This window comes from Lytechinus variegatus, chromosome 19 (assembly GCF_018143015.1).
Source record: "Lytechinus variegatus isolate NC3 chromosome 19, Lvar_3.0, whole genome shotgun sequence".
Classification (NCBI taxonomy): domain Eukaryota; kingdom Metazoa; phylum Echinodermata; class Echinoidea; order Temnopleuroida; family Toxopneustidae; genus Lytechinus; species Lytechinus variegatus.
The window spans coordinates 12,432,838-12,446,225 of NC_054758.1; the positions used below are offsets into that span (position 1 = coordinate 12,432,838).

Here is a 13,388-nt window from a genome sequence, read left to right on the forward strand (position 1 = left end):
CTTATAAAAACAAGTTTTTATTTGGGTTGGATTCCCCTTTAATTCTATTGCTCACTCACAAATTTAGTACTTCATGGAAGAATGAACCAACGAACGTAGAGGGCAGCAACAAACGACTGCAAACAGAGCCAAGTAATTATTTTATTCTTATTTTTTTATTTTTTTTTGTAAATTACACCTAAACACGTGAATAACACCTTTTGTAAGTAATTGTAAGCATGAACATGATACGTATCTCACAAAGCAAATATTGTTAGCGCTAAGCACGAGCAGAAAATTTGTCAAATTCAGACTTGAAGAGGGGCATTTTAAGTCTTGTTTGTAGAAACTGAATGCATATAATGCGTATTTGAATATGTGACGGAAGCGCGAGCCGATTTATTTTGTTATATTCACACCAGAAAAAAGGACATTTTTTGGACTTATAGGAATTCATGAAGAGTAGATGTATCACCAATTCACTAATATGCGAACGTAAGCACGGACTGGATTTTTTTTATATTCAGACCTTAAAAGGGGGCAATCACTTTAAGCAGTCATGGAAAAGAAGCTACTGTCACTACATACATAAATAAAATGTCGAAGTGCGAGGAAATATATTTGGTGTATTTTGACTTGAAAACGGGACGTTTCAGTATCATTTTCCATTTAATCCACTGGTATTATTTCTCTCATTAAACAGACAATGTGGGCGCCAGGAGTGATGAACACATAGGTCCTACCCGAATTATGTTTCAAAAAGTAATTAAAAATGTTTTTGTAATATGATATAGTATACTATAACATAACATAATATACAATGATTTTCTATTTCCCCCTGTTCGCCTTTGCTTTCTTTCTCCCTCTTTTCTCCTTTTCTCCTGATTCTTTTTTGACACAGCTGATAGGGAAGGGGGCACATCCCCCCCCATACGCCACTGTTTGCTCCTGCGATATTTTCTCCGGCCTTAATATTTAAGAGGGCATAGCCAGAGAGTTAGGATTGTAATGCAGTTTTTTGTTCAGAATAATGTAAATGAAATTATTATAGGGTTAATTTATTTAGTTTTTTTTTGAGAGTAGGTTTTATGTTTTGCTTAAGGTGCAGAATTTCAATTGAAGCAATTATTTGCCCCTGAACAATTATCATGGAACCGTTGAAACTAACACTGGAAATAACACCGGAGTAATTAAAGTGGCGTAGTCCTTTAATAATATTATGTACACCCGGTTAACACCACAGTTTTGCTGCGTTGGAGTTGAGTTAAAATGAACCATTAATCGTCTCAAATCATGACAATGGGCCCCCAGAAAACTGACATCACTGAAGTTCTTCAGAAACTCCCGGGGTCCTCTTTCGCCGGGCTATAGCCAAAGGTCTGTTTAAATTTCATATTCAGCATGTCCATTATTGTCGTGGGCGGGTACTTGTTCGACCCATCGATGCACTCGATGGAGACCTCATTGTCGGGATTCCCGAAGATGGCAATTGACTGCCTCTCGTGCTCGAGCTGATCTGAAGGAACCAGTACTCTATGCTCCTGCAAGGAAAGAACATATAGGATAAAACCTGGGTTATATAAAAGGCATGTGGACATTTGCCAAATGAGTTGTGTAAAACGAGAAAGAGAGAGAGAGAGGGGGGGAGTTACGTAGGCCTATACACTGCAAAAACTCCGTTGTTCATTTACCACCAGCTAGGATCGGGTCCACGTATATATTGGAACAACATCAGCTTGAAAATAAACCGATGCTGTTTTAATACTTATTGGTGTTGCTCACATATCTGGTGTTAGATCAATACCAAACTGGTGTTGTTTAACACTTCTCTGGTGTGGACATGCTATAGATACCCGGGCTGGTGTGAAATCAACACCGATGTTTTGTCTGCTGCTTGTACACGAATAGAAACTTACGGTAGCAACAACTTTGTCTGAAGTCCACCGCTGCATGAGTTCCCCAACGTTGACGATCACAGTGCCCTCTATTGGCGATGCTGGGATCCATTTTCCATGGACATTCTTCACCTGTAAGGAGGGTGTTATATATATAAGAATTGTAAGAGCAATTACATTCATTTATTTCGTTATTTTCTGTTTAAGGAAATAGGCTACTAAATATTGGCTAGTAAATATTAAGTAGCCATAGCCTATAATGATAAAGGCCATTCCGGAACGTGTTTGTAAAAAGCTTAATTTGTTCTCAAGGCCTCTCGCCTATTTAAAGGCCAAGGAGTTTTATTTTTTTTAATAGAATTTAAAAACAATAGAGAATGTTAACAATAGAGCCTGTCCACAGTGGAAAAAGGACAATAGGATTAGCTATGTTATTGACATGTTCATTTCAATGAGGTCATTCAAGAATGTTTTAGAATTGGATTGCTCCAGAAAGAAGGAAAATGTTTTTAAGACAATACTAGAAGCCTCTACAATAATGAATAATTAGTATATAAAGCTGGCAGATTCTTCAATGACATAATCCTATCATACCAGATCACTTCATCATATCAGATCAGAGCTAAGAGTTTCACGCCAGACTTTATGCCAGAGCAGACTTTATTTCCATCTGGAATAAAAAGTCTGTGGAATTATTTGCACACCATCAATGAACCGTGTTTGCGGTTATTTTGAGAGAGGAATTCTCAGTTCTCATCGAGATCATCGACCGGTTTTAATGAACGCTTTTCAACCCATGGATTCCTGAAATTGACTGTTAATCATCATCAACATCGTCTTCACGGACATTTCAACTCATTACAGTGACTCTTGTTATTCATCGTACTTCAACATCAGTTTCATCATCGCCATCATTAGGAAGGAATTTTCGCCAGCCAACTTTGAATTTTATTTGGTACTATTATTCGGAATTATTGCCAGAACCAATCTCAGGAGACGTAAGATCAATATTTATTTATGTTTCATTTATGATTGTTAATGTATAATTAATTTTTTTCTGTAATAAAAGAAAAGGAAAGTCAAATATAACACTCAATATTTATTTGTTGCAGTATCGTAACAAGTTTATGTGGGAAATAATCTATTTGATGATATATCTACATTAAATGTACATTTTTTTCATTTTTCTGATGATATTTAGTGCTCCAAAATGTGGAATGCACTCTCTTCACAACAATAGGCCTACGCAATTCCACAAGTCTATGGTCATTCAACACACTAAGAAAAATAGGGGATCAAATTTGAACCCTCCGGGTTGGTACAATAGCTGCACCCAAAGGGGTGCTAATGAGTGTAATTATGCTCATTTGAGGATGCATTTAGTTATGTTAAGTACCCTATAAGGTGCGAAATTGATCAATGTAATAAAGGTTTAAATTTGAACCCTTTTTAATGTCAAGTACCGTCACCTTAACAGGTTCATATTTTTAACTATTAGGGTGCAAGCGAGCATTTTGTGGTGCATTTAATGATAAAAAGGTGCATTTTTTCACCTTTTGCCTCTTAGGGTGCTAGATTACACCCCTAAAAGTTGGTACAAGTGCTTCATTAGGGTTCAAATATTTCTTAGTGTGAACGTCAACTTCAAGACAAATCTATTCTCATCATATTCCAAATAACACCGCCCCCTTGTGAAACGATTTCCTCTGCGCCTCTGAATAGAAAACTAGATAGAGGCCACACTCTAAATGCTTCATATTTTTTTTTAATAATCCATGTGCCATTTTTAGGATTCCATAGGATTTACAACTCATGGCACATAGGGAAACTCTCGATGTGTGACGTCACATGATGTAGAATCATTAACTTCATGTTTTTGCAATTCTCGCCAAACTTCTCCTAATAAGATCGAGATGCCTTCAATATCAAATTGGTAAATGAGGAAAAAATACAAAAAAAATAATTGGTATATAATTGGTGGAGCGTTGTGGCCCAGTGGATTAGTCTTCGGACTTTGAAACAGAGGGTCATGGGTTCGAATCCCAGCCATAGCGTAATTTCCTTCAGCAAGAAACTGATCCACGATGTGCTGCACTCGACCCAGGTGAGGTAAATTGGTACCGGTTGGAAGTAATTCCTTAAGAAGCTGTGTGCGCTATGAACGCCTAGCTTAGCCGGGTAATATAGGAGCGCCTTGGGCACCTAACAAGGTGGAAGTGTGCGCAATATAAATATCCTATGTTATTATATTTTCTCTTTTCGACTATTCTCCTCGATTCCTAATCTAATAAAGGTAGAAACCAAAAATATATAAATATTAACTCGTATTTTTCCCTTGAAGTACTCCTTCCAACTAAGTTTTCTACGTCAACATTAAAGTAGAAAATGTGGGGGGGGGGGTTACCAGTTAATTAATTAAGTGAATATGGTATTTGTTCTGTTTAACATATATCATAAGGGTCAAGAAAATACCTCAAGCCCAGGTTGTGTGTCCTGAAAAAGTAGTGTTATCCCGCCATAGTCGCAGTGCTCCCCACACCGTACTTGGTCCTCTTTTATATCAACGTTGACCAATGATGGGTAATAGAGGGAACGAATTGACGTCGTGTTTCCATTGGTTCCAGTGAGCTTGTGTCTGTCCGTAAAATAAAATGGATCCTAAAGGAAGCAATAAGGGAAAATGCCATTAATTAGGAGCCACTTAAAAGTTGGAAGGGCAAAAGAGCGTGTGTGGGAAAATTTCTCAAAAGTAGAGAGTCGACTTCACATTATATTATTCAGATATGCTATTCCCCTTTCCTTTTCGATCTTTTCATTGGTTTTATCTGTTTCTATTTTTCGATCCTGGAACTTAATTGGGAGTGGGGGGAAAAACTCCACTCCAGATTTGCAGAGGCGGCACTAACGGGGGGGGGGGCGGCACGGGGCATTAATTCCAAAATAACCCCCCCCCCCGACATGATCATTGCCGCCTAGAAATTTTGAAAAAATGAAAAAAGGGTAAAGTAAATGCTGTAAATTGCATGCTCCAAACAGCATTTTTCACTCTTCAAATTTTCAAAATTTTATAAATTTTATAATCCTGTCACTGCTAGCTCCCAGCAACATTAGTCACTAGCATAAATCTTTAAGGTCATTACAATTATAACATTCAAAATTTCGCTCACGCTTTGGACTTGTAGTGGCTGCTGATTGAGAAAAATAAATAATCTGTTAGATACAATAACATGTTGAAGTCAATATGCACAAATTATTCTTCTCGTGATTCGAGTTTTCAAGATTTTTTTTATCGAGGAACGCATCCAGTGGAACGCCTCTGGCAATCTCGTTTGCATTGCACGAGTCGATATTGGAGCAGTGCTGACTTTGAAAAAAAAAATTACTGTATAATTCATCACAAAAGAAAACCTTCATATGATAATGAATATCGCTCTGCTTTTTGTGCAGGCGAGAAAAAAGTTAGATATATTAAAAAAATCAGCTCGCGCTAAGCGATCGCGTTATTGTTCAGTTAGATATCCATACATATTTATGTTTAAAAAGTGCTTATAACGTCTAGTTATCTCATCTCAGGATATTATGAAAATTTCAGCTCGCCCTTCGCGCTCGGTTTATTCATTTGATTGGATATCATCTCCGCGCATCACTGCAAACAGTCCTTAACAGGTCTTTTTTTCAAATCGGTAGGGTCTATATTTAAAAGAAACATATAGCTCGCGCTTCGTGCTAGATTTTGTGAAACAGGCAAAAATGTCTTGCGCTCCTTTGCCCCCCCCCCCACATAAAAACTCCTCCTTTGTGAAACAGGCAAAAATGTCTTGTGCTCCTTTGCCCGCCCCCCAACTTAAGAACTCCTGGTGCCGCCACTGTCCATCCGAATGTCAGTGATTGTGATAGTTTATGAAATAATGGCTTGGGGATGCGGGCAAATGTGACAAAAATTGACGGGGGAGGTGGGCACTCGATTACTAGGCCTACTTAACTTACGTCGAGTTTGAGCCCTCGGGCAATAATTTCGAGCACTCTGTACTCAAGAAGGATAGCTGAGTGAAAGAGGTCTGTAAGACATTTTCGAAATTCGGGCAACTCTTCTTCCGGGAAGACCTGAAAACGAAAAGCACATGTAATATATTTATAAACGAATTCATGTTCAACTACAGGCCAGGGGAGCGTTTCATGAAAAGATTTTATCCGACAAGTCTTGTTTTATCCGACAATTATTATAGTAACAGTACCTCTCAGGAGTCTCAGCCAATCAGAATCAAGGAAAGTTGTCAGATCTGACAACTCGTCATACAAAAATGTTGATAAAACGCTCCCCTGTACTCGCTGGTTATGATTCAATCGTTTTTGTTTTTAAACAGGGACGGTTTAAGAATCAACAAGAGAATGAGGAACAAAAATTAAACGCTATTTTAAAAACTTTTTGATAAGAAATTATTCATCAGGAACCCTAATAAATCTCCATGTATAAAAAATACATATTGTCATCTCAAATTTTAATTTTACTCAATTACATTGGTATACAACTTACACCTGGTTGTATTTGCAAACTAGCACGACATTCTTTTATTTTTCGTTGGAATGGTGATAGATTAATTGGGTTAATTTGGTTAAAAGATGGGGGCGGTGCCGGGATGTTAAAGAGAAGGGAGGGGTGTCCTAACTGTGACCTCATACATGTGACCTCATACAGTTATGCAGTTTGTTCTCTGTTAAATGATACAGACAATATAACGAGTACCCCCATTAGTTTTATACTAATCTTCCCCTTTTTTCCCCCGTTCCCCGCCCTTCCATCCCTTTTCTCCATCTTCTACCCCTATTTTTGAAATCCTAGGTGGCGGTTGCCCCTTCCCAATGCACCCCCTTGTTATAGGTAGGTTAATTTCTCACCGTTGACGTGCCTTCGATAGGAATACAACCAAAAATCTCCTTCAGATCATTGGATGCTCTTCGCGGATTCAACCTAGTATTATTTAATGAAATAAATAAAATAAAAAATATTAAAAGGATGAATCCATATGCCCCCTTATTATAGGCCAAATAATACCCTGTACTGATGATTGGGGCTGTAGTAAAAGGTGGTTTCAGAAAGAAGATAAATCTTACGAATGGCGAAGGCCCATTTGTAGTATTCCATATCCCCTCAAAATCACATCAATGTATATTCATAACCTACAATACATCATCACAGTTCCTAACCTACTCAAAACTTGTTTGACGATCCATATCTTTATCATTCATTTTGCCCAATTGATTATCAATAGCGACATAGCTGGCTTGTATCACGGGGGGGGGGGTCTACTTTGTCAATTCATTGTCATGCAATGAAACGTTGAGCGTTATAGCGATGTTAACACGCACAATACCGTGAACTATTTGGTTTCAGGCCAAAAATAGCTTTTAAAAATGGGGTTTATTTACCGCTCATTGCAGACCGTAGGCTCAATGACGCACAGTTTACAAGGTAAAAAGAATATGATCATAATACAGAGCAATACATGCAATCGGTTACCATTGACCTGGGAAGCGGGGGCTGCGTGTATTATTTTCCATCGGCAGCACCCCCTGGAATTCTGGTTGTGTCACATAGGAGAAATGTATGGAAAATTACCAACATCTTGTGTTGAAACCCCCCTTTTTTTGGTGTATCAATTATCTTGGCACCAAAGCGACCTTCATTTTGTCTGTAGTGAAAACATTTTTTGCTTGTCAAATTTAAGTACGCGGATCCAGGGTCCCAAGGGGCCCGGGACTCCCTATTGGCAGAGCAAAAAAAAAACAGGGGGGGGGGGAGCATTTAAAAAAAAAGAAGGGAAGAGAGGAGAAAATAAAAGGATGAAGAAGAGTGAATAAAATAAGGTGTGGGTACGACTTGGAAAATGAAATAAGACATTTTTTATGTCACTACAAAGTTTTCAATCGCGCTTCGCGTTTGCAGTCCCCAACAGGGAAGCGTTTCATCAATATTTTCATTCGACAAGTTGTCAGATCTGACATCTTTCCATGATTTTGATTGGCTGAGAGGTACTGTTCCTATGGTAAGATGGGACTTGTCGGATAAAACGTCCGACAAGTCCTTTCATGAAACGCCCCCAGGTCTCTTTTAGATTAGTTATACAGTATACGCATTTTGTTCTGGATCACAAACATTGCCCAGAATGTTTGATTTTCAGGACAAGATACATGCATGAAATTACAAAAAAAATTGCTCGCGCTACGTGCTCGCACTATTTGAATATGCCTTATAAGATTACTATATTTTATAAGATTAAAGCAAAGAAGTGACTGTTAAGAAGAAACAAACAAAAATCTGGACCCGCCTCTGAATTTAGGCCTACTTCAGCACCCCTAGCCATAAAATTCGTTCCCAGGGCACTGTGGGTTACATGAATTACAAAATAATTGCACAACATAAAATCATAATACAAGAATCCTTCCGTATTATAACTCTGGCCTTACGGGTAGAAACGATGGGTGGAAGTAGGGTGCATACATTTAAGTTACTGATATGTACATGTAGAACGTATCTGCATGGTACTTTTATATAATTGGATAACCGATGCATAAAAGGGGGGATAAAAGTCACCATCATGGTATAACTTTACCATCCAATGGTAACTGCCATGGTAACAATGCGCTACAATCAATCAGAATCAAGGATTTCCCAATAGTTACCAGTGGACACGGTGGATGTCATAATACTAGTAGTATAAAACTGGGCCTTTGAATATGGTTTGCAATTGGCGAACAATATGGCGCTTACATATGGAATCAAAGATGATGATACTGTCTGCCATTCAGAGGACTCAGATAAATGGGAGATGGGTGAAAATAATAAATAAGTTAGTGGACAAACACGATTGTTACCCAATGCCTCAAATACATATGAATGGTTATTCTATTAAGCGAAAATAACTTTCAGAGAAGCAAATTTCTTACACCCAATAATAAGCGATTTGGGAAAACAAATCAATGTACCTATCATGCCTATCCACCTCTAAAACACTAAGCAAAATTTAATTCAATTTTCTATGTGGCTGACCCAAAACCATCATCATCATCACCACCACCACCATCATCACCATCATCATCATCATCACCATCATCATCATCATCACCATCATCATCATCACCATCATCACCATCATCATCATCATCATCATCATCATCACCATAATCACAATCATCATAATATCATACCCTTCTTTTTCCATATGGTGGTAACCATAGAAACTTCCTTCTGGTCCAGCGCACTTCATCTTCTCATTTAAGGGTAATTGAAAGAACCTCTTTGAAGTGGAAAATGCATCACTTATCTGGAAGTGTAAAATTAAAGAAAAAAAAATTAACAGTACTAAAATGTAATCCAAGCTACAATGGGGAAGTTACGAACTGATGCAGAGGTTCGAGGTTCGAGTCCTGGTCACGCCTACCGGATGGTGACGTTAAAGGTCGGCCCAGACGTAAATAATCACATCTGAATGATGCATGCCAGTGAAAACTCAAACATACACACGCATGCTATCAGACTGATAACAATTGTGAAGATGATGTTGGCGATAATGATGATGGTGGTGGTGTTAATGATAATGGCGGTAGTGACGATGATGATTATGATGATGGCGATGGTGATGACGATGATTATGGTTGTGTTGGTGATGATGGTGGTGGTGGTTGTGATGATCATGATAATGGTTGTGGTGGTGGTGGTGGTGGTGTGATGATGATGTTGGTTGTTATGATGATGAGGATGATGATTTTGGTGGTGGTGGTGGTGGTGATGATGATGGTATTGATGATGATGATGGTGGTGTTGGTGATGATGATGATGGTGTTGATGATGATGATGGTGATGATGTTGATGATGACAATGATAATGATGGTGATTATGAAACGATTATGCCAAGGTAACAAGCCAGCGTTGGCTCAATGTTTGAAATTTGAAAGTCTTGGACGTTGGAAAAACTTGGATTAACGTTGAATCGACGTTGGAAACTATTTGATGGAAATAATTATGATGGACAATGACACGACATTGACAGCGTATGAAACTTGTCACTTGGAGAGTTGTTGGACAGTCGACGATGTCACGTACAACGTTGGAAACATGTTTAATTGGATAGTTGTTGGACAGCCAACAAAAGCACAACGTTGACAAAGTTTGAAACTAGTTTGTTGGGGATTTGTTGGACAGTCGACAATGGCATAACGTCGGAAACGAATTCGATGGAGATTTATTAAACAGCCGACAGTGGCACCACGTTGGAAACATGTTTGATTGGATAGTTGTTTAACAGCCAATAAAAGCACAACGTTGACAAAGTTGGAAACTAGTATGATGGAGAGTTGTTGAACGATCGACAATGGCACAACGTTCGAAACATGTTTGATTGGATAGTTGCTGAACAGCCAACGAATGCAAAACGTTGACAACGTCAGAAACTAGTAGATTGGAAATTTGTTGTACAGTATGGCACAACGTTGGAAACATGTTTGATTGGAACTTGCTGAGCAGTCGACAATGGCACAACGTTGAAAATGTTGGAAACTAGTTTGATGGAAATATGATGGACAATCAACCATGACACGACAATGACAGCGTTTGAAACTTGTCAGTTGGAGAGTTGTTGGACAGTCGACGATGTCAAAACGTTGGAAACACGTTCGATTTGATAGTTGTTGAACAGCCAACAAAAGGCGCAACGTTGACAAAGTTGGAAAGTATAGTTTGATGGAGAGTTGTTGAACAACCGACAATGGCACAACGTTGGAAACTAGTTTGTTGGTGGTGGTGATGATGATGATGATGATAATGATTATGAAAGAATGATGGTTATGATTAAGACAAAATGGTGATATTGAAGATAATGGCGAGGATGACGACGACGATGATGAAGGCGAGTGTGATGATGATGACGATGATTTTGGTAATAATGATAATGGTAACGACTACGATGGTGATAATAATACATCAATATTATGATAAAGATTGACTTCAAGTGATAGTGTTCATAAAACAAAAAAATGTACTGACTCCTTTAAGATAAAGATGATTCATGAAACATTTCATCACTATATCAAAGAGAAATGCATTACTCATATTTACGTTGTTTAAAAGTTTCTTAGACGAAAATCCTTCAATCTGATATTTGCAGTGTTCTTTACCATTTTCATACGTACGCACATCGACAGTTCGTAAAAGAACTATATATTTTACGTATGTTTGTGTATAACACGCGTGTAGTATACATGTATATCCCCCTTGCAAAATAACGGCAACCGGTCCCTGCCCCCGGCCCCCCCCCCCCCCGGTCACGTGAAGCATTATTATTCACCGATTCCTATGATCTCAGTTCAATGCTTTGGTGGATTTAGAGATTGCATTCTGTGGTAATGAATGACACCAACAGCCCAATATTTGCATTATTCATCCAGAGATCGATATAAATAACGGTGATCCAGTCATCTGTGACTGTTATAAAGAGTCATGATTGTTCAATGTTTGTTTCGAAATTCAAATTGTTTGGCTATTACAGTATATCATGCTTCCTTCCTAGTTAACTTCGGTTAGATTTTGAAGACTGTAAAATGTATAAGTCTATGTTGTGAGCATGTATAGAAAAGTCGATCATTTACGGCTATTAAATTTATATTTCGCTCATGAGAATGAAATGCATTTAGTAATGCCCGTATATCTTTACGGCCCCTGCTCGTGGCATATTGATGCTAGTGATGATCGCACCCCTCGCACATTTATACGTTTCAATTCCCCCTATTTAGACTGTCAAATTTGTGATTCGTATATAAGCGTAATTATTACAACTGTCAGTGATAATCATGAAATAGTTTAATATTAACTAGGTAAATTGGATGCAGCTATATTTTAGAAGCGAAGATGAGATCGAAAGATGAGCGCTTATACATTAAGTCATAATATCGATGACCACAGAGGTAGCCAGGTAGTGCGAAACTCCTTTCACATTGTTAACAGTGTGAATAGTATTTAAGTAGGGGCGTCGTGGTCTAGTGGTTGAGACTCTCGTATTTCAATCTGAAGGACGTGGGTTCGATTCCAAGCCGTGGCGTGTTTTCCTTTAGCAAGAAATTTACCCACATTGCGCTGCACTCAACCCAGGTGAATGAGTATACCATCAGGAAGTATTTCCTCAAAAAGTGTGCACCGGAATCGGTAGACTAGCATAGCCGGGGTAATATACATGATATAGGAGCTCCTTGAGCATCTAGCAAGGTGGATACGTGCGCTTTATACAAATCCTATATTCTTTATTCATTATTATTAACATAGTACACTATATATGTGAACACACTATGATCACATTGTGTAGCACCAAGGACCTATTCGAAATTAAGGGTCTATGGTGACACTATATGTTCTTTTCAGTAGGTTTAATGCATAAATATGTATTACAAGGCCAAATAACGATCGATCGAGACGTATCATATTATCTCACCATTTCAGCTGGGATTCCGAAATTTTTCAAGTACATGAAACCAATGGTGGTGAGAGCACGGTGGACATCGTCAATCAGTTTCTGAAAATGTTCGGGATCTGGACTCTCACGATCTAGACTGTAAGCCGAAAAGTCGACGACAGGCACGGATTCCTCCATGTTGGCTTTCTGCAGGAGGAAATATTAGCTTGTTGACAATTCGGTGGCGGCGGGAAGCGATTGAAGCGGTACACTGACCATGCTGACGATTGCATACTCGTTGAAATACGATGTAACAAAGTTCTGCAACTTTCCTGATAGCATATTTTACATTTGCAAAGGAAAAATTTTGCTCATCAATTTTGGAGGTTCGTAAGGAGAGTGATGATAATTGTGACATTAAATGACGCCTATATAGGAGTCTGAAATATTGAAAAAAACAACAACAGTATATTTACAATTATGACCCGAGTAACGTACATAGACGACGGAGGGGGGGGGGGCACATTGGGACACACATTGAATTATTTTGTATAAAAGCGCACAGTGAATTTAATTTCCATTACAACTATATAGGCTCTTATAATGAGATATTAGTACTGGGGTATGAAGTCACTGATAAACGCGATACAAATTTCTGCTCTTAGATGTAATATTTATACACACCAGTCAGAGGAGATCAGACCTAGTACCAAAGATCAGGACTTGATAATCGATGAAGTCAAATAAAACGATTTACAGCCTTTCTCTTTTATTATCCAAATTGTGAATGATAGGGCGCATATAGGCTAGAACAATGAGGTACATGGGGCCTCGGGCCTTTATTGATTAGGCATATTGGATTGCTTTGTGGACAAAGATGAAGCTTAAAATGAATAGTTTATATTCATGCCAAGTAGATTTGCATCGGCACAAAAGGGGAGAACAGAAAACAGAGCACAAACGTATAGGCCGAATGTAAATCTTTATAGTAGAACTGACCATGCATTTTATTGTAAAAATATTGTACTACCCATTGATATTTTTTTCATCGAAAACCCATTTAACAACTGATCGG

At 38.3% G+C, this 13,388-nt stretch overlaps 1 protein-coding gene across 2 annotated transcripts; it reads right to left on the bottom strand.

Annotated features, from left to right (window-relative positions):
- Positions 1–435: 435 nt before the first annotated feature.
- Positions 436–12,748, bottom strand: LOC121406367 (proline hydroxylase buaE-like). 2 transcript variants are annotated; one of them, XM_041597407.1, is made up of 7 exons: positions 12,353–12,748; positions 9,081–9,196; positions 6,771–6,843; positions 5,862–5,978; positions 4,347–4,532; positions 1,896–2,006; positions 436–1,520 (listed from the first exon to the last, which is right to left on the bottom strand). In XM_041597407.1, the coding sequence occupies exons 1-7, from the start codon at positions 12,509–12,511 to the stop codon at positions 1,314–1,316; spliced, it is 969 nt and encodes a 322-aa protein (XP_041453341.1). In that variant the 5' UTR covers positions 12,512–12,748; the 3' UTR covers positions 436–1,313. The 2 variants fall into 2 exon arrangements, with proteins under 2 accessions (XP_041453341.1, XP_041453342.1); XM_041597408.1 differs by lacking the exon at positions 12,353–12,748 and adding an exon at positions 10,987–11,049.
- Positions 12,749–13,388: the final 640 nt, after the last annotated feature.